The following is a 22,517-nucleotide window of genomic DNA, read 5'->3' as shown; positions in this document are numbered from 1 at the left end:
TTCATGTGACAAATTCTTGACTGGTACAAGATTCTCTTTACTAATTCAGTTCCAGGGGGCATTTGCCCACTCTGATGAGCTGTTTTAGAGACTACCCCCCCCAATATTATTACTGTTCCCCTTTTTTTCAAGCAGAGATGTCCAGGCAGGAGTGATGAGATGGAACGATGCTCACATTTTATTTTTGTGCAAGATCCTTTCTCTGTCATCAGTTTATTTCACACATATTTACTGAGCTTGGCTTGTGAACTTCACTAGATTCTGGGAATTCATAAATGAATAAGTGCTAGTTTCTACATAAAACCCACATTCTGGCCAGGGAACTGACATGTAAATCCAGGATTCTCGCATGTGGAATTGAACATAATAAATGCCTATACAAGGTGCTACAAATACATGCAGGAGAAAATGTTTATTTCCAGTTCTGGTGGCTGGGAATGGTTTCAAATTTATATTTTAAAAGTGAACAGGAGTTTTCCAGTGGAAGAAGGTAAGGAAAGCTAATAGGACCAGGGTGAGGACAGACAGGGAGTGCATCTCCTCACCAGGGTGTGTTCTGAAGAACACGGGCTCCTAGTTTTCCTGGCTCTAGGTTCTTCAGCAAGACATCCCAGAACATTGCATGTGCTTATATCTATTGAACATTTCTTTTTTTTTTTTTAAGTATATCTTTATTGATTTCAGAGAGAGGAAAGGAGAGGGAGAGAGAGAGATAGAAACATCCCTGATGAGAGTCATTGATTGAGCCCGCAACCCAGGCCTGTGCCCTGACGGGGAATCGAACCCTGATCGCCTGGATCCTAGGTCGACGCTCAACCGCTGAGCCACACCCGGCCGGGCTCTATTGAACATTTCTAAAAGATGGATGCAGTATTGACTGAACCACTCATTTTTCTTTATAGGCCCTTTCATAAGAATCGTGTTCTAGAAACACACCTTACAAGGTAAAGGGTAGGATTATTTTGGAAGGAGATGATCTCAAAAGGTGCGTTCAGGGACAGGAGGGGTGTGGAGTGTGGGGTGTTTGGGGGCCTCTGCAGAGTTTAGGTTTTGCCCAGAGCTCCAGTCTGGGTATCTCCAAGCACAGCAGGAGGTAGTGCACCAGGGGTTTTGTGAAGCAACAAAATCAGCTTGCCATAGCATATTTTCCTAGAAATGGAAACAATCCAAACCATGACATTTGTAATAAATCCAACAAGCATAAATTATAGATGAGAATAAAAAAGATGTGCATACATTTAAAAGACAAAACGTGCATCTTCAAAGGAGCGCTTTCCCTGCCGGGGTCTGTTCTAGTTCCTCACCCAGCCTCTTGGTGAAAGACTAGGTGGAGAGAGTGGGGATTCGTGGTGGATTTTTATGGAAAGGGATGTAACTAGACGTGTGTTTAGAGAGAGGATGCTGAGGGCAGTGAGTGGGGGATAGAGTAGAGAGGAAGGAAAGTGTAAGCAGGGGGCGAGGAGATGGAAACTAGAATGGTCACCGCGGGACTGTGGAGAAAAGGGCAAATTCCAGAGACATTTGGGATCTATTATCTGACATGACTGTGTATAAACTTCATGCCGGTACTTAGATGAATTTGTTAAGTGACGGTACCTAAATTATTCCTGAATGCACACTCCGACTTATGGTGATGATTAATTTACTTCATGGGCTGGGAATGAGAGAATACATAAGAAATCATTTTGAAGTGATGTAAATGGGAGGTCCTAAACCGCCAACAGTTCCCACAGTATTTCTTTTTCATGCATGCCATTTAGTCACTCACCAGCTCGCATGCGTGAAGAGGCCATTCTAAACCTGGATTTGCGTACAATGTGCACAGTCACAAAAGCACGTTCAGAAGGCCGGGCACTGAAAATGAACAACATGAATCACACATAATTATGCGTAAATGTAAAACACATCATTATGAGCGAAGGATATGGGGTATTTCATAGATTTGGGGTTGCAGGTTCACCTTTTTGGAAGTTTTAGTCACAAGACAGTAGAACCACGTGGTCGTGCATTTGGGGTTTCCCAGGTGTGGCTGGGAAGCCCAGTAGCTCCCCTATGGGCTTGTATGTTACCTGATATCTCTATGGGGGCTTTCTGCTCAGGTTCGTTAGACTTATAATTTTGCATTTACTAGCCAGTATTTAAAATACTTACAACTCTGACTTAATACTATCAAATAATTAGCTGTAAAAATCACACACCTTGAACACAGTCTATGAAGACAACCCAAGGTACAATGAAGTCATTCCTAGTAATGTTTTGAGAAGTGTTATTTTTTTTAAGACTACAAACAAAATTTAAAAAAGGACTTGGGAGGTGGTTACCCAAATTACCATTACTCAAGACACTGGTACAGTTCCTGGTCTCTCTTCTCTATGGCTATAGGGTGTACAGAGAAATACTTAAATATTAAAGTGGTCTAACAGCATTAGGGTATCTTAGACACTAATTAATAGGCATTAATTTAAAAATGACACAAATAGGCTAAGTCGTAAACAAATGGGAGTTTTAAAATAAAATTGTATCTTTGCCCCACAATTATGTAACTCACATCCTCGTTGCATATTCAATCTCCATTCCAATTTTTATTTTAGAAAATGTTTAAAAAGCGTTTATTGAAATGATTCATGATGTTGCTTCTGAGCCTGCTTGGTTATTTTTAAATCATGTCCCAGGCATTGTGTGTGGAAAAACTGTGGAGATAATTTGGGGGTCTTGAAACTACTGTATTCCTCCAATTTTATGTTTGTCGGACCAACACCCAAGCTCGGGCACCAGCAAGGACAAATCACTGTAACGCAGTTAGCAGAGATGAGCTGGGCTTCGTGTCCTGTGAGGCAGGTCTGTTTCTGGCCCTTGCATCTACTTTCTAGGGTGTAAATAGAGGCATTGACTAGGGTCCTCTATCCAGGGTCCCTGACCTCCCATTTTGCCCCCTGGCTCGTGAGTCTGTCAAGATCTGGTTGAACTTGGCCTCTCCGGCATTGCTTTAGGAATCATCACGTTTCTGGAAAGTGGTCTCCAGTCTGGTTACTCTCTCTGGGCTTGGCCCTGCAGTTCCTCACTACTGGTTACTTCTCTGGTGCCTTTGTGCGCAGGACTGTCCCACTTCTGCTTTTCTAACTGTCTTCCCTGGAGGTTGGTGGGAGCCTCCAGCTCCTCATCCCTGATGGCAGAAGGGAAATGCTAGGTTAAAATGTGTTTACAATGCACCTTGACAATGGATCCAGGTTTATTACAGTACAAGTTTTATCCCTCGCAAACCTCTTTATGGCTCTGGGACATAAGCGGGCACAATTCTCTTGGCTTTATAGATTGAGAATTATGGGCATTTTTACTAAAGGAATCTTTCTTATAAATGCTGCCTTTCAAGTCTGCTGCCGAAGGTATTTCCCAAAGGGTTCAGTTTTCTCCGAGCCCGTGTTTCCTCCCTGACATGCTGTCAAAGGAACAGATAGTCTTATCACGGAGGGGTGCCCATGAAAATCTCTCTTCCCTATTGATTTATTAGGACCAGGTAGCGTTTTACTCAAGAAGGCGAAAGTCATTTGGAACCTACTAAGAGCAATTCCCATGTTTATTTCAGCAGCTCCCTTATTTACAGTCAACATCAGCTACGTACGATTTTAGCAAAAATAACAGCCCAAACTATTGTAAAATAGTGCGTCTGTGTGCATATTTATGTGTGTATAAACACACACACACACCTGTTACTCTTACCTCTCCTTGCTGGTTTTTAAAATTTCTTTTGTAAGACATTACATAATAGGCTTCTTACATTTTCAGGAGGAAAAGCTAGAAGGTACAGCAGAGCCAGAAAGCCAAAAATAATTGACTGAAGCTAACTTGAGATTAAGTAAGGAATTACATAAAGTCCTGCACAATGGGTTAAAATTTACTGCAGGAAAACGGGTGGTGGGAAAGGCCCAGGCATGAGGCTGACTCCAGGTTCAAATCCAGGTGGGAGATGAAGGAGCTGACCTCTCCTGACTGCCGGTGGCAAAGGTGAAGGGGACAGACATTGCAGTTGTCGTGGCTAGTGAATGTCACCTGTGAGATAATTCTCAAAGTGGGACATTTTCTCAGGGATCCCTTGGAGCAAATTGTCTGAACGTTCCCATCTTGGGAGAAAGAGGTGGTGTCTGTATCCAGGCCAAAGGCAGATAGAACCAGGAGGATATATTTGTTTTGTGAACGGAAGATAAGTGTTCATTCAGGTAGAGCTTAAGGTGTTTTGAAACGTTGGAATTGTAAAATGATTTTCTAATCTAATGTATCTGTTTTAAGAAGCTCACACATACAATGTTATGTTGGGAGGTTTGGATTAAGCAAATTAAGCCCAAGCTGCTCACTGATTGCCAAGGTAGATCTGATTAAGCCCAAGTTGATAAAATTTACAGTTGAAATCACTAGTCAGGAAACATTAGTGGATTAATTGTTTTCTATTAAGATGTTTTATTGGCATTTGGTCCTTTTAATACACCGAACTAGCTCATAGGGATGCTTACATTTCATTTTGGAAGTCTTTAATCCTATTTTTAACTTTGAATTGTAGTATAATAGACAGCCACAGTGTGATAGAACATCCAAACTGACTCAATGAATTATCACAAGGAAACCCACTCAGTTATTACCACCTAACTGCTTCCCCCTCTTTCCCATCAGAAAACACGACGCCAAATGCTAAGGTTTAGTCTCACCCTTGTCTGCATTGCTATGTAAGTGGAATCACACATGCACGCTTTATGTATTCTTTTCGGTCTGGTTTCTTTTGCTCAATTTTATTTTTGTGAAAATCACCTAAGTTGTTGCCTGTTGCTATAGTTCGTTCATTTTTATTATTTTATTTTATTTATTTTTTAAAAATATATCTTTATTGATTTCAGAGAGAGGAAGGAAGAGGGGGAGAGAGAGAGAGAGAAACAGAAATATCAATGATGAGAGAGTCATTGATCGGCTGCCTCCTGCAATGCCCCGGACTGGGGATTGAGCCTGCAACCAGGGCATGTGCCCTAACCAGGAATTGAACCGTGATCTCCTGGATCCTACATTGATGTTTAGGTTGTGTCTAGCTAGTGTCTATTATGAAGGACACTGCCTTTAGTACTCTTACTGTACGTGTCCTTGGATGCACACGTGTTTGCATTTCTATCACATGTGTACCTGCTTGGTCATAGGGTGGCATATCTTTAACTTCTCCAGATAAAGCCAAACAAATTTCAAAATGGTTATTCCAATTACCATTCTCACCAGCTGTATGAAGGATTCTTGTTCTACGTACCCACCCACACTCGGTATTTCAGTCTTTCTCATTTACTGTTCTGGTGGGTGTGGAGCGATCCTTCCTTGTGACTTTAATTAGCAGTGTCCCGATTACCAATAAAGTTGAGGACATTTTCATTTCTTAATTTTCTGCTTAGACATCTTCTCCTGAGAAGCGTCTATTCATGTCTCTTGCCCGTTTTTATTGGTGGATTTTGTTTCATGTTGTTCTGTTTCCCTCCATATTGGTATCTATGTTTTTCTGTGTTATGGATGCAAGACCTTAGTGACATGTTTTGCAAATAACTTCTCAGACTCTTTGGCTTGTCTTTTCACTGTTTGAATGCTCTTTCTTTCTCTTTGTAAACTTTTAATTGAAGTATGACATAGTTACAGATAAATGGTGTCTTTTGATGAACAGAAATTCTTAATTTTAATGTGGTCAGATTTATAATTCCTTTCTTCTATGTGTGTTACTCAAGCTTACAAGATATTTTCCTATATATTTGCTTTTAGAGGCTTTTTATTGTTGTCTTACCTTTCACATAGGAATCTTGACTGGTGATTAACTTATTTTGGTTTTCAGGGATAAGTAAAGGGTTGTTCAAGTAATGACCTCATGATTGGTGAGGCCAATCAAATCTTGATGTATTAACTACTGTGTCTGTGCACAAATGGGTATGTTAATTATTTAATGTGTATATATGGAGAAAATGTATGGGCCATAGCATTAATATTTTAAAATGTCGACATGGGCACTGGCTGGGTAGCTCAGTTGGTTAGAGCATCGTCCTGATACGCCAAGGTTGTGACTTCGATCCCTGGTCAGGGCACATGCAAGAATCCACCAATGATCCATAAATAAGTGGAAACAAATCGATGTTTCTCCCGCTCTCTTCCTTCTCCCCCTTCCTTCCTCTCTCTCTCTCTCAAATCAGTAAATTAAAAAAGAGTTTTAATAGTCGACATGACACACAGCATTTACAGAGCCGACAGGAGGGCAGGGTCTGAGACGCCCGGCCCCTGGCCCCATGGTCCCCATTGCTATCGATTCCCCAAAGACCCCCAGCAGCCCCTACTGCTGGATATCACCCTGACAGCTATGTGTACGTTAAGGGAAGCCTCACCTCTGCATACATTTTACTTGGAGATGTCAGGCAATTCTTAGTAACGCAGGCTGGATCCGGAGAAGATGGCAGAGAGCGGCTCAGTACTGAAACAATCAATCCGATCATATTTACCACTACACAGGGGTTGAGAAATACGAGGCCCACAGAGTGGAATGTAAGCGACCATTTAAACAACTGGGTTTTGCTACAAGTACAACTTAATGGGATGGTTTTCTTCCATTTCGTACATTAATGTTTTCACACGATTACATTCTTTTGATGATATTTTTAAAGTTATGTAATATTGCCTTTTGTGGCTATGCCACAGTCTGTTGTTGAGCAGTTAGGTTGTTTATGTGCAGTATTGTTGACACTATAAATAACAACATAATCAACATCTTTGGACTTCCGTGTTTATTCTGATATCTGACTGGTTATTATTATTATTATTTTAATTCTCACTTGAGGATATGTTTTTACTGATTTTAGAGAGAATGGAAGGGGGAGAGAGAGAGAGAAAAAAAACCCCCACACCATTGATGTGAGAGAGAAACATCGATCCCGCATGTGCCCAGGCTGGGGATCTAACCTGAAACCTGGGTATGTGCCCTGAGCACGAATCGAGCCCACAGCCTTGGTGTACAGGACAACGCTCGAACCAGCTGAGCCACCAGCCGTGGATGATGCCTGACTCTTTATGATCGTTTCTTAGATGAGGAATTAGCCCCAAAAGTTAATAATGTTTTTTAAAGTCTCAACTTAAAAGTAATTTAAAGGTTCCTTAGAAGAAAATCTGTACAGTTTCTGCCTTAATTCACACTGACTCACATTGATGGAAACTGCCAGTTTCACTGTCCCCTCGTCCGCTCTGAGCCTCATGGTTTAAAATAGTTCATAGGCAGTGTGGTTTATTATTACATTTATTTTACACTCCCCATCGTATTAGTGCAGATGTAAGAAAATGGTCCACGGTGATGGAGGCCAACCATTCTTTTGTTTCCCTGTGATCATTTCCTGTCTGTGGTGCAAAACCCACCCAGAGGAAGAAAATTCCAGAATGTAGCAGTATTTGGCCTCTGTGCCCATTATTTATAAATCTGGTGTTAAAAATAACCCAGTGAAGAGAGAAGGCAAACATACTGAAGGGCAGTCTGTCACTGTCACTTTTTTCTCACGTATGTGTTCTGGGAAGCCTCATTTTACCCCTCCCACCAAAGCAGCAAGATATATTCATAATTTTTATAGTATTTTTCTTTCCACCTCATGCGTGAGTTTATTGGGCAAGATTTTCATTCTTAATTGTGTTGTGCTCAGTTTGCAAGAGCCAGGAGAGAGAGTGTGCTCTCCAGTGTCTTAGTGCCCTTCCTCTGAGCCTTTCTGGTAGAGCTGGCCACTGTCAGAGCTCTTAGAGCACCCAAGAGCACAGAGGTGACTTTGGACTCTGGGTAGAACAGCGTAGGTAGCACTGGGTGTGGGGGCAGAGGAAGTGAGTGCTGTGGCGCCTGGTTGGACAGGGGAGAAGATAGGAAGTGTCATTGTTGGGTAAGAAGAAGGTAGAGAGCAGCTCATTCTTACAGTTTGCAAAGTTTTAAAGTAGATTATAAAATGCCAGGGCCACTTCCTTCCCTGGGAATCTTTCATTATTTCAATATTTAATCCTCTGTAACAACCTGACTGTCAGTGGGATCTGAGTAAGGGCAAATGCATCCTTTCATTAAATTGAAAATAACCCGATTGGGTTAGGTTATAATGAACATAAAAATACGTGCAAATTTATTTTGGTCTACAGGCTGAGGGCTGATCATAGGTAGCATGGGGTGAGGAGGTGACGAGTTGTGGGATAGGAATTCAGCTACCACTGCTGTGTAGGTTTTAACTCAAGCATTCCCTACACTGAGCTCTTTCTTCCTAGCCAGGCCAGGGTTGATGATGAAAAAAATTTCCCTGCCGTATTGACTGGCTCACACTTAACAAAAGAAAATTTATGAGGGAAGAATGCCTTTGGAACTTAATGCAAACTACTAAATCACCTGAATTACCAAAAAATTTCCAAGTAATTTTGTTCCTGATTTCTGATAGGAACATTTTTCTTGGTAGTGTGACATGTCCGGAGTTACTTCACTGTACTTTTCAGAAGAAAAGAGGCCCATGAATAGTCTCAATTTTATTTATTTAGCTCCTCACTGCTCTGTGTAAAATAGGACATCAGAATAATGCTCTGAATTAGATGAAAAATGGACTTCTGGCTTGGGGACGGCGAAGTGTAGAATTTTCCTCTGTGAGTGTTCGAGTTCTGCTGTGATTAGTTAGAATAAATTGCCAAATTATTTCTGGCCCCAGTAATTTATTAGCTTTCTGCCAGCCCGTAAGAGAAAAATTAGAGCCTGAAGATCCATAAGGGGGCTTATTGTGTATAGATTTCACAGAGAAACAAAAAGGATGAGCTAATTCTACCTGGGGACCACTAGCTTCATCAGGTTCTCGAGGATCTCTTAGGATTCTTTTTTTAAAGAGAGAAAGGGGGGGGGCATTGATGTGAGATAGAAACATCAATCCGTTGCCTCCTGTGTGTGCCCCAATCCAGGATTTAACTTGCAACCTAGATATGTTCCCTGATCAGAACTGAACTGCAGCCGTTTGGTGCGCGGGACGGTGCTGCAAGCCCAGCTGGCCGGGCTGTCCTAGAATTCTCGTGATGCCCATGTGAGCCAGGAATCCGAGAGACTCGGGCGTCCCAGTGCCTTGTCTTCACGGGTGTACATCTTTGTGCTCTTAGCCCCCAGGTTTCCAAAGTGACCTCAGCCTGGTTTCACGAGGGGAGGACTTTGAAGCAGACTCCTCTGCCCCACTGGGTCCCTAGGCGTGGAGGCAGCGCTGGGTTCCTCCTGGGTACCAACATGCATGAGGACATAAAACACTCAGGACAGCTGTTTTGGGACATGGACAGAGCCCCTGTAGGTCCGGGTTGGGCCTCTGGAGCCTCCATAGAGGATGAGTGTTGGCACGTCACCCACAGACCTTCTGTCTCTCCCTCAGGCATCTGTGTGGCAAAGAGGAGGTCCTTTGTAAAGGTGAATCACTGGGCTGGGTGCTGGGTCCCAGAATTAGCGTGGAGAGGAAGCTGCTGTGGGCAACCCCATAGGCTCCTTGAATTCAGCACTGCTGACTTTTCATGCACGTGGGTCAGGTGGGGACTCCCGGCCGTCACCTGACCTCTGACTCCTCTGAAGGGTCCCGGGGATGTTGACCTGTTTTCCTCCGGGAGCCCCCACCCTCCGGCCTCTCCTTTAGCAGATCGTTGATTGCTTTCAGTGCTCATCGTTTCCTCTGCTGTGTTGTTGCAATATTTGGAAGAGGAGGACATTCCCATTTCGCTCCTCATGCCCTTCCTTAAGGTGAAGCCAGGACACCTGGAAAGGGGCGATAATGACCTGCAGCTTCCCTCCTGAGCCCCAGCTGGTAGCGCTGCCACCGCCACGTGACATCACCTCTTTCTAAGTCTTGTAGTCTTGCAACGCGTTTCCGTAGGTTACCCTCATCAGCCTTCTCCATTGACGTGAGTGTGGGAGTGTCTGCAAACTTTGGCACTTCTCTGCCTTTCAGATAATTTATAAAAATCTCAGTGTTGATTCTGGAAGACACTCCCCTAAATGGGGACATTTAGGCCCTTTATCCTGCGTATTTTTCAAACATTAGAGTGAATGACATTTGATAGATAAAAATAAATTTTATACCAATTTCCATCGATTCTAAGATGTGCATTTTTTCCACATTTTAATTTTTTTGAAAACAGATGTGCCTTGCACTCGAATGGCATCTTACAGTTGGTGAAACATGAAACCGTAGAATAAATATTTAGTTGAAGGATAAACAGTGGAACTGGATTTATCCATCAACTCAGATGTCAAAAATAACCTGAAAAAATTTGTGTTTATCTTTCCAAGTATTTTCAGTGTTTTGAACACACTGAATTTGTTTTTCGTGTCCCTTTTCTTCTGAATTCAGTGTATTCTTTCATCGATAGTAAATGCTCCAGTGAGGTGGTATGAGTGATCAACAATTTGTTTATCCGGAAAAAAATCTCTTTATTGGAACCTACTCTTGGATTACAGTTTAGCTGGGCATGGAATCCAAAGTTGAATCCCAGGATTGCTTTTCATAATTTGAAAATGCCACTTTCTGGGTTTCTGGCTGGTATTGCTGTGTCTCGCCATCTGCTGTCAGCCCAGCTGCGTTCCCTTGTAGATAAGCTGCCTTAGACTCCGGATGCTTTTATGATTTTCTTTTTCATAGTCTGCAGTTTCATGGCAATGAGATATAGTTTTTAAATAAACATTTTATTTTAGAACAGGTCTAAATGTAAAGAAAACTTGTGAGGATACTATCGAGTCCCCATGTACCTGACTCCCAGTTTCCTCTGTTATCATCATTGATCATTTGTATGGTACATTTTAATCAATGAACCAATGTTGATAGATTATTGCTGCCTAAGGCCATTGTTTATTTCAGTTTTAGTTTTTTACCTAATGTCCTTTGCTTTTGCATTAATCGTCTTCAGCTTCTCTTGACCGTGAGCTACTCAGACTTTCCCCGTTTTTGATGATCTTGACAGTGTTGGAGAGTACTGGTATTGTGTTAAATGTCCCTGCAGGGGATCCGTTGGATGTTTTCTCATGATTAGACTAGGATGATGTGCTTCAGGGAGGAAGACCAGAGAGATGAAACACCTTCTCATCAGTCCCACATCAGGAGTTCACACCTCACACCGTCAGCATGACATGACCATTGATACCGACCTTGATCATTTGGCGGAAGGTTATGTTTGCCAGGTCTCCCCACTGGACAGTTTCTCTTTTCCATATTTTCAGTATAGACTCTTTAGAAACTAAGTCACTATGCACAGCCCACATTGAAGGAGCAGGGGGCTAAGCTCTGCGTCCTTAGGAGGTGAAGTATCTACATAAGTTATTTGGAATTCCTCTGCACGAGAGATGTCTTTCCTCTCCCGTTTATTCATTCATTCAATCAGTCATTTTAGGTATGCCAGTGCAGGCTCATGGATATTCATGTTATACTTTGCATATAATCAACCCAACACTATTAAGACTCCCTAGGCTTGCCTGTCTTTCCAGATGTCAGTGCGGTGCTCACCCTGCAATGCCGGCCTCTCATGAGTCCAGCAAAGGCATTGACTTTTCAGTGTGTTCAGGTTTTTTTTGTTTCTTGCTGTGTGGATGGGATTAATTCTAAGCTCTTTGCATGTACAGTCTGAGGAAGGGTTGAGCTTCGATTAGTTTCTGAATCATACTTATCTTTGGAGGAACCTGTACTTCCTTTATCTGAGGATTAGCCAGTTCTAGAAATTTCTAATCCATTGCTTCTTTAAATTTTATGAAACCTTCTTAGATGCATATTTGTATCTCTTAGTTGTATCTCTCATGTCTTTTAAGCAGCATATTTTTTCATCTATCATTCTTTACCATTTGGTCGGGTCTGTCTTCGCCTTACTAATTATTACCTTAAGTCTTTCTAGCCTGATATATAACCCACTCATTGAGTTTTTATTTCAGTTACTACCTTTTTTACTTTGAGAAACTTTTACTTTTGTTTTGTCTTGTTTTCTTTGATGGTATCTTATTTTTTTATTAGGCTTTTGATATTTTATTGTGTTTAATCATTTAAAATGTGTTTATTGTTAACCGTCTGATAATTTCTCTTGTCTGAATTTTGGGGGGCGAGGTATTTCTGCTGATTTAGTTTTCTGCCACTGGCTAATGGAAGATTTTTTTCACTTATATATTTATATTTTGTATCAGAAGGCTGTAATCATGGTTGTATTTTCTAAGCAAGGGTGCTTTTTGGGGTTTTTTGTGTGTTTTTTTGGAGGGGAGTGCTTATCTGTTCACTCTCTTTGCATCTGGTGCCTCAAATTTCACTGGCCTGAAACAGCTTTTTTTTTTTCTTTTCTTTTTTTAAATTTTTCAATTACAGTTGACATTCAGTATTATATTCATTTCAGGTATACAGCATAGTGATTAGAAATTTATATAACTGACAAAGTGATTCTCCCTGATAAGTCTAGTACCCACCTGGCACCATGCATAGTTATTACATATTAATGACTATATCCCCTGTGCTGTACTTACATCTTGTGACTGTTCCATAACTACCAGTCCCTTCACCTTTTCCCTCATCCCCCAAACCCCCTCTGTCCTGGCAACCATCAGTCTGTTCTCTGTATCTATGAGTCTGTTTCTGTTTTGTTTTTTGTTTATTTTGTTTTTTAGATTCCACATATAAGTGAGATCATATGGTATTTGTCTTTCTCTGTCTGACTTATTTCACTTAGCACAATACCCTCTAGGTCCATCCATGCTTTCACAAATGGTCAGATTTCACTTTTTTATGGGTGACTCTTAGCTGGAGCAGGTTTTCGGCTATGTTCCTGGCTTGCAGATTTCCAGACATTGTGGCTTCTTCACATGTTAATTCTCCATCATAAGGAAGACCCATACTTTTTAGGAATTATCCATCCACCCCTTTGCTCCCACGCCATCCCGACTGAGACAGACTTTGTTTCCTTCTGGTGGTGGCTCTTCAAGATCCCTGTGACAAGGATGGATGTGTAGCGTGGGGGCTTGTTCAGCTTCCCTCCACCTGTGGGGTTAAAGCCTTGTCTTCAGTCCCACGGACACACCGTCCAAGCTCTTGTGAACATAACTGGCCACTGATCTCCCACCCCCATGGCTCTGCCAGTGACCACTCACGCACTCACAGTATTTTTTTAGTTTCCTTTGTGGGTTTTGTTGTTGTTGTTTTGGGGGATTTCGCATACTTTCTTGAGGGATTAGGTTTGCATTTAAAAAGACATTTGTTTCTTTTTTACAGCTGAGTAATATTCCACTGTGAAAATGTACCACAGCTTTTTTATCCGCTCATCTACTGATGGGCACACTTGAGTTGCTTCCAGATCTTTGCTATTGTAAATAGTGCTGCTGTCAACATAGGGGTGCATACATTCTTTTGAATTAGTGTTTCAGGTTTCTTCAGATATACTCTCAGATTTTCTAACCAGTTTGCTCTACATCTGAAACAAATACAGATTAATATTGCATGTAAACTGTAATTGAAAAATTATAAAAAGGCATTTGTTTGGTTTCCTCCATCAAGTCCACATATTTTGTGGCAGGATAGTGCTCAGATCGTGGAGTCTGCTGTTTTTCTGGAAGCAGAAGTAGGTCTTCTGTTTATGATCCTGGAACACTTCTTATTTCCCGTACGTTCTCTGTTTCAGGCCTGGCTGTGTCTTGTTTCACCGCGGTCTCCACCCTTTTCCCTAATTGACTTAATCTCTCTGTGGTTTTCTTCTGCACAAACTCTGATTAGCTCATGCCAGTGACTCGATTTTCAGCCGGGTCTGTTTTGTTCCTCTCTGTGTGCAATTGATTGGCCATGGAATAGTGCTGTTTTGATTAAGTTTACTTGTTTAGCTCTGCAGTCTCCCTTTCATTTTATTTGATTATTTTATAGTCTTGCCTTTGAAATCATGCTTAATTTGATCCAAGACTTTATAAAGCTATAGAATAGAAAGAGCTCATGGGAGGCATCCCAACTTGTGTGGGCCTTCTTCCAGACTCTACTTTGTATTTTAGTTGTGCCTACCTGCCTGCCTTCATTTCTTCCTTTCTACCTTGCATTGGCTATTTTTAAAACATTCATTCATTCATTCATTCATTCATAGCCACATGATGTTCATGTAGCAGTCATTTCCAATTTTTTTCATCTTGCCCAAGCCTTGTGAGGCTTTGTCTATGCATAATTTTTAATTTCCTCCGCTCTAATGGTGATAAATTATTTTTCATTATTCTTTCCTTAGATGTGGTCCTAATTTATTTTTTCTTGCTATATTAAGCAAAGTAATCTCCAGGACTTGTAGGAAGTTTAGAAGCTTCAAATAACAGCAACAACCATGTGCTGCTCTTGTCCTCCATTCACATATCTCCTCCCCTTCCCCTCCCTTTGGCCTTTGAACCCACCTGGACCCATATGTAGTCATCACAATATTATGGACTGCATCCCCTGTGCTGTACTTAACATCCCTGTGACTGTTCTGTAACTACTGATTAGTACTTCTATTTTTTAAAAAATATGTTTTTATTGATTTCAGAGAGAGGAGGGAAGAGAGAGATAGAAACATCAATGATGAGAGAGAAACATCTATTGATTGCCTCTTGCATGCCCCCTGCTGGGGATCGAGCCCACAACCTGGGCATGTGCCCTGACCAGGAATTGAACCGTGACCGCCTGGTCCAGGGGTTGACACTCAACCACTGAGCCACACTGGCTGGGCCAATTAATGTTCCTTAATCCCTTCACCCTTTTCACCTAGTCCCCTAACCCCCCTTCCCTCTGGCAACCCTCAGTCTGTTCTCAGTATCTATGAGTCTGTTTCTGTTTTGTTGGTTCATTTATATAGTGGCCTCTCTGCATGGAGGGCTCTTTTGGGACCCCTGATCTCTGGGTCATGTCTTTAGGGGACCTCATTTTTGCTGGGACATCGCAAAGCCAGTTTCCTGACAGAGTTATTGGAAAAGCCTGGGGCTGGAGCTCCGCACGCTCCATAACTCAGGCATTTGGAGGTGGCCAGTTGTGCGTACGGTGCTGCTCTGGGCCTGGACAGATATAACTTACATGCTGTGTGTGTTATAAACCGTGAAGGAAATGCTTGGACACAGATTCACTGAGGATGATGGCTAAGCATAAAGAGAATGTATTGCCCCTCTAGGGAGCGTGTGGGTAAACCTTGACTCGGTGCACGCAGTGACTGGGCCTCTCCCCACCCCACCGGGCTCCACAGTCTCCTCGCCTGCCTTGCACCATGCCCAGCTCTGCTAACTCAAGGTGGCTTCTCCTCTCTGTCAGGTCTACTCTCATGACCCACTTGTCAGGGTTTGTTCTTCCAAATTTGTCATTCAGGGGGAGAGAGGGAGGTCTTTTCTCCTAACAGAAATGGAAAGAAAACCTTTCAGTCCCAGTTAAAAGTGTATCCTGAACCCCCTTCCCCTCCCTGGGGAGATCAGGGCAGTGCTGGAGATGGGGTCCACCCAAATGGCCACAAGGTCAAGGTCAGGCAGGGGAGTCACTTCCTTGGGGGATCCTCTGGTACCGTCACATACTAGAGCAGCTGGAGCAACTTGGCCATGGGCCTTGTTCCCCCCAATATGGCCTTGGGTGGTGGGTTTTATAAGGGACACACCTGCCCCTGTTCACCTGGCAAGCAAACTTCCCAAAGGAGCCAACCTGGTTGGCCAGTTTCCTACCATGTGTCACGACGTGTCTTATGGGGCATTATATCAAAAGGGAATTACAGCCCTGCCCGGTGTGGCTCAGTGGTTAGAGCTTCACACACGCGCGGTGTGGCTCAGTAGTTAGAGCTTCACTCACTCACGCACGCACGCGCGCGCGCGCGAAGGGTCTCCAGTTCGATTCCTGGTCAAGGGCATGTACCTGGGTTGCAGGTTCAATCCCCAGCCCCTGTCGGGGTGCATGCAGGAGGCAACTAGTCGACATCTCTCTCACATCGATGCTTCTCTCTCTCTCTTTCTCCCCCCCCTCCCTCCCTTCCACAATCTCGAAAATCAATGGAAAAAATATCCTCGGGTGAGCATTAACAAAAAACACACAAAAAACAGGAATTACATAGTGACCCATGGGGAGGAAATAAAAGTGTGTTATACTCTGGCCTAAGTTGTTAAAAGTCCTCAAATATTCTAGAGATGTGGAGGGTTAGCTTTGGTAGTTAAAAGAGGGAAGGGGCCCCGATCCCTTTGGACAGATATAGAGGCAGAGGCCTTTAGGGCTGTAGTCTCTGCCTCCGCGGCTTCTTTAGAGCAGCATCTATGGGTAGCACCAGGCTCTTCCGGGTGCTGGGTTTTAAAGGGCCAAAGAAAAACACGTTTCCTTTTTTGTTAGTACTGTTAGAAACACACATACAGGGTGTCCCAAAAAATGTATACGCACTTTAACCATTGATAGCTCAATTGCTGTTTCTTTCTTTACGGATTTAACCTGTTGGAATTAATAATGGGTTAAAAGTGTGTATACATTTTTGGGGGCCGCCCTGTATGTCTTTAAACAGTTCGGCTGTGCTTGAGAAGTTCCAGACCTCTGCAGGGAAAGAGCAGAATTCCTCGGCGAAGCCCTCTGCAAGGCAGGGCTGCTGGCGGAGGCCGGCTCCCAAAGCGCCAAGGAGCTCGGGGGCCACACAGGCTTTAGGGAAAGATCCACATTTGCACATCAGACATCACAGAAGAGCTGCAAACGCTCTGAGAAAGTTAAATGTGGCCGTCTAGACGGTCACCTTCGAAGCCTGGATCTCAGTGAAAATGAAACTAGCGTCATCGAGGACGAGCTCTGAAAGCAGAGTATCAAGGCAGAGAGAAGTCGCCAGTTTGGACCAACTCTCCAAGAGCTTTGTATTTTTTTGCACAAAATACAGGAACTTGTTTCTGATCGTTTGAAGGTGGAGGGCTTGACTTTAGGCACTTTTCATTGTGTTTCCTATGTCAGCCTCGTACAGCACTGGGGAGATGGTGAGCCCTCTCTTTATTTTTTTAACCCTCACCTGAGGATATTTTTTCCATTACTTTTCAGAGAGAATGGAAGGAGAGAGAGAGATGTGAGAGACACATCGATTGGTTGCCCCTCACATGCGCCTCAACCGGGGCCAGGGATCGAGCCTGCCACCAAGGTGCGTGCCCTTGGCCAGAATCGTACCTGGGACCTTTCAGTCTGTGGGCTGACGCTCTAACTACTGAGCAAAACCAGCCAGGGTGGCGAGCCCTCTTTTTATATGTACGGGTGTCAGAAAAGCCCAATGACCCCAAGTCCACAGCTGCTGCGTAGCAGAGCCTAGGGCTGCCTGTGATGTCCAGACTTTTCACACTGTACCCCCAAGACACAGACCCTGAGCAGCCCCCAAATAGCAAGGCGCTGTACCCCAAGAGGGCCAGACTCTACACCAGTGGCTCCCAAACTTTTAAATTTCAGGACCCTGTTACTCTCATAAAATCATTGAGATTTACTGTGTTTGAAATAAAAACCAAGAACACATGCTGAAGTCCATTAATTCATTTACAATGATAATAAACCCATGTTATGTTAACATAAATATTTTATAGGGAAAAACTCGTATTTTACCAAGCAAAACACGTTTAGTGAGAAGGGTGGCGTTGTTTTATACTTTTGCCAATCTCAGTGGCCAGTGTAATAGGAGTCAGCTAGCTTCTCTTATCTGCTGCTACATTCAGTCTGCTCCTGGTATCACATGTCCTGTGGCCTCGGCAGAGCTCTCCTGAATGCCCACAGGGAAGCTCGTGAAACAGCTTATGACTTCTAACAATTACAAAAAATGTTCGAACTTCACTGATCTCCTGAAAGTAGCTTAGAAACTCTGGGGTTCCCAGGCTGTCTTTTGAGAACTTCTGTGCTATACAGATACCAAAGGGAACCCTTTTCTGCTCTCATTACCCAAGTGGCCCCTGTTACGACACTGGGGGGGCAGAGTTGTCTGAGGCTCAAACCCAGGTGTTGCGCTGTTCAGATGAGGGGTTGGATCTCGGCCCTCGCCCTGAGCCGTGTAACCCGGGGCCAGGAGCGTGGCTTGTTCCCCAGCTGTGTTTAAGCAGCGCCCTTCCCTCTTGGTTATGAAGGTGCTATATGCTCCCTGCTAAACCCCCAAACAGAACAGACACAGAGAGTTAAGTGCGGGAGGGAGCTCCCTCCCAGCCCCTGTTGCTAGATGAGAGCAGTGGCTGTACTGACTGTTCGGTGTGTGCACATTGCGTGTGTGTGTGTGCGCGTGTGCACGTGCATGTATGACAGTTAGAAAAATGCACTCTATTTAAGTTCAGCCCTGTTATTTTCAGGTATCATTTATTGACATCCTTGGGAGTGAGGAGGACGTGCTTGTTCATCTTTTGCCCATTTTTCTACCAGATCGCCTGCCTTTGCCTTATCGATCTGTAGGAGTTTGTTTCTTACCCTGGATATGAGTTCTCCATCAGCTCTAATATCTCGCTGACTCAGGGAAAATCACACCCTCAACTTATTCTTTAAAACCGGGACAAAAATACATTTGGTGGAAAAACTAAATGAGATAGACAAGGAATTCTTGTTATAAACTACAGAGTGCTACGCAAATAGGAATTTATATTACCCAGCAGTTTTCTGTGCAAACAAGAATGTAGACATAGTTAGATCTATGGTTATCTGTTCCTTCTTAATAGCTTCACAAAAGCAAAGAGAAAGTGTTGGGAGCTCTGCAGAATACTGTGGAGTAATGGCTGTGGAAATGTGAGATAGCACATTACACATTACCAAAGGAGTTGTACTCGAAGGCCAATGCACAGCTATTCTGGGAGATTGATCTTTAAAAGCATAGGTACTTAAAGTGTACTTAAAAAAAATATTTTTATTGATTTTTAGAGAGAGTGGAAGGGAGGGGGGGTAGACAGAGAGAGAGAAACATCAATCTGCTGCCTCCTGCACGCCTCCTACTGGGGATGGAGCTCACAACCCAGGCCCTGACCAGGAATTGAACCTGCAACCTGAGCTGCTGGCTCCCAGTCGGAGACCCTGGTGAGTCAGGAGGCAGCCCCAGCCCAGTGCTGCCGGCTTGGCCCTGGCTTTGAGCAGAAGGGAGGAGGGTGTGAGGCAGGGAAGGCTGGGGAGGGGAGGAGCATTGAGGCCTTTAAGGGCACATGGTATACATGGTGGGTGTGGGGATTCTAGCCTTTTGGTTTTTTAGGATCATAGTTGTGTACAGGGAAGCCTTATCCATAGGACTCTGCCCCTGTCCCTCTGGGTAAAGCCTGTCTCCTTGTCATCTGCAGCAGTGCCATGTTCCTGTCCTCTATGATCCTGTCACTGTTTGTGATTATAGTGTATCACTGTTGAACTGTGTGATCCCCCCACCCCGTGAGCTCAGGAACAATGTCTGTTCAGATCCCCCTGTACCTGTCATGCTGACATACTGCCTCAAACAGGAAGTATTCCATCACCATTTGCTGAATAAGTGAATGAATGAATGAATGAAAGAGTGAATGAATGAGTGAGTGAATGAGTGAGTGAGTGAATGAACTATAGCTTGTGGAAAGAGCACGTGTGTGCACTGAGGCCCGTGGACTTGAGTCCTTGCATTGTGCAGCTGGCAGAGAGCCCCATCAGACTGTGTTGGGGGTGGGTGTGCATCAGCTCCGGCTCCTATAACACCACCACCACCACAGACAGAGCAGCCAAAACAACACACATTTATCTCTCACCTTCTGGAGACTGGAGTCCAAGGTCAGGGGGCTGGCAGGTGTGGTGTCTGGCAAGGACCTGCCTCCTGGTTCATAGACAGCTGACTTCTCACTGGCTCTTCACATCACAGAAGGGGCTAGGGAGCTCTCTGGGTCCCTTTCATAAGGGCACTAATCCCAGTCATGAGGGCTGCACCCTCCTGACCTAATCACCCAGCAAAGGTCCCACCTCTGGATACCATCACAGTGGGAGTTAAGTTTCGACACTGCATACTGGGGTGGGAAGGAGGTGAGACACCTTGTCATGGAGAGACTGAGAGCTGAGAGACTGAGCCAGCAAGTGGGTGTCCCTGGGTTGGGAGGGGAGGAAGGGGGCCTGCTCTGGGAATGCAGACAGCAGCCTGGCTGCTGGTTCTGTGGGCGCGCCCTCCCGCACCCCCACCTGGCATCGGCGCTCTCAGATGGTGACTGCCGGCTGCGCTGTGTTGATTACAGTTTGAAATGCCGTACTCGGTCCCACGCTGCTGCGCTCCACAGAAATCCCGTTTCTCTCTAATGAGGTTTCAGTCAGAATGCTGGAAAGAAGAAAGCCTTTTAATTAGATCGGTGGTAATCAAACTCCCAAACCACAGAAGCCTTTCTCTGAGAAGATGAAGACACCAATGCAATTAAAAGGAAGAGAACCACCTCCGTGGAACACTGGCTAATTTTAAGTCCTTTAAAAATAACAAATCCTTAAAAAAATCAAGGCAACGGATATATGTCCTGAAAGAGATTCTCGGGGCTTTCAGGTAATATTGGAGATGGAACTGGTTGGTTCTGGAGGACTCTGCAGGGCAGTTTGCTCAGTAGAGTATGGAGAAAGGTTAGCTCTACAGCTTTTTCCATCAAAAACCTTGGCATGGTTTAATTTGCAAAATGGAATGGTTTGTGTGTTTTACTGTAATCAAATTGGCAGCTTCTTCTAGGCAGTCCCCAGCCTGGGACCCCCAGGGGTTTATCCATTGTCCGTCTCCAGGCAACCTATTCTCTCTGCAGAATTCATAACCCCCTGAACCCCTACCTTACCTCTCAAATGTGCTCAGGGTGTAAGTGCCTGGGGCAGGGACACTCATGCCTCGGCCTCTGCAAATCCCTTACACATCCAACCCATTTTTATTTTTTTAAAGATTTTTAAATTGATTTTGAGGGAGAGAGGAAGAGAGAGAGGGAGAGAGAGAGAAACATCGATGTGAGAGGGACACATTGACCAGTTGCCTCCTTCACAGCCCCTACTGGGGAGGGAGCCTGAAACCCGGGCATGTACCCTGACCGGGAATTCAATTGGCAGCTTTTTGGTGCATGGGAAGACGCCCAACCAACTGAGCCACACTGGCCAGGGCTAATACAGTTTTATTTTAATGAGAAGCTGCATCCATTTCTCATTTGTATCCATGTCCTCTGACCACGCCCCAGCAGATGCCCTGTTCTCTCTGCCATGGCTCTGTGTCCTCGAATGCCATCAGTGACCCAGGCCAGACAATTCCTGGGCCTGTCTGCATGGGATGATTAATAAGTGCTTTCTCCTGGAGAGGGTGGAGAGTGCTAATCTGCAGAGTCCTCTGGGTAGGAACTGAGCACTAAATACTGCTGAACAGTCTGGCCATTGTGGCTCAGTGGTTGAGTGTGACCCATGCACCAGGAGGTCACCAGTTTGATTCCCAGTCAGGGCACATGCCCAGGTTGTGGGGTCCATCCCCAGTTGGGGTGAGTGCCAAAGGCAACTGATCGATGTTTCTCTCTCATATTGATGTTTCTCTCTCTCTCTCTCTCTCTCTCTCTCCTTCACCATCTCTCTGAAATCAATAAACATACCCTTGGGTGAGGATTTTTTAAAAAATTAAACTGTGTACTCAATTTAATTTTTTAAGTATGTAAATTATTTTTATTATTTTATTTTTTCTTTATTTTTAAAAAATATATCTTTATTGATTTCAGAGAGAGAGGAAGAGAGAGAGAGAGATAAACATCAATGATGAGAGTCATTGATCAGCTGCCTCCTGCATACCCCTGACTGGGGATCGAGCCTGCAACCCGGGCATGTGCCCTGACTGGGATCAAACCGCGATCTCCTGGATCCTAGGGTTGATGCTCAATTGCTGAGCCATGCCAGCCGGGCTGTAAATTATTTTTAAAACAGAAAAATAAACCAAACCATTAGCAGGAGTCACCTCTAGGTGGTGGAGTTGTAGGGTTTTAATTTTCTCTCTTATCCTTGTCAGTCTTTTGCAAGTGCTCTGTAATAAATGTGTATTACCCCAGAAAGAAGAGAAAAGCTTGCCTCTGGGAAAACTTAATGCTGCTCAAGTATGCCTGGAAGTGCTTGGTGCCTTCTGATCCCTACACGTTCCCGCAGCCCTGGTGGTCAGACTCCTCTGTGACAGTGTCATTCCCTCTGCTGGAGACCAGATAAGCCATAGTTACAGGTTTTTTATCTTTTCCTTTACAGGACGAGAAGAACCAAGTTCTAACCACCAACATCTGGCTGCAGATGGTAAGTGGAGGCAATGGATGTCCCCCCTCTGGCCGAAAAGGGCGCTAATCCCCTTCTCGGGACTCCACCCTCATGACCTAATCACTCCTGAAGGCCCCGCCTCCAGTAACCTTACATTGGGGTTAGAGTTCCAGCATCGGGACTTCAGGGGCAGACAGACGTGCCGCCCACAGCACCGGCTTCATTGTGCTCCCAAAGCACTGGTCACCAGGCACATCCTTTTTACTGTTCATTTGTCAGTGGCTCCGAGTCTCCCGCCACCCTCTAGAATGTGCCCCAGGAGGGCAGGGCTCTCTTTGGATTTGTTTACTACTC

General features: G+C 44.2%; 1 protein-coding gene across 1 annotated transcript in view; it reads left to right on the top strand.

Moving 5' to 3' along the window:
• Nucleotides 1-22,517, top strand: part of LOC308550481 (neuronal acetylcholine receptor subunit alpha-7) — a gene marked incomplete at both ends in the record, with an annotated part of 48,543 nt that overhangs the window by 5,713 nt on the left and 20,313 nt on the right. The window contains one exon of the mRNA XM_081124355.1: nt 22,158-22,202. Coding sequence (XP_080980481.1) covers nt 22,158-22,202 — 45 coding nt within the window. The remainder of the gene's footprint in view (nt 1-22,157; nt 22,203-22,517) is intronic.

This window comes from Miniopterus schreibersii, assembly GCF_964146895.1.
Source record: "Miniopterus schreibersii genome assembly, chromosome: 22".
Taxonomy (NCBI): domain Eukaryota; kingdom Metazoa; phylum Chordata; class Mammalia; order Chiroptera; family Miniopteridae; genus Miniopterus; species Miniopterus schreibersii.
The sequence above is the reverse complement of the archived record's forward strand: the minus strand, read 5'-3'. Positions and strand labels throughout refer to the sequence as shown.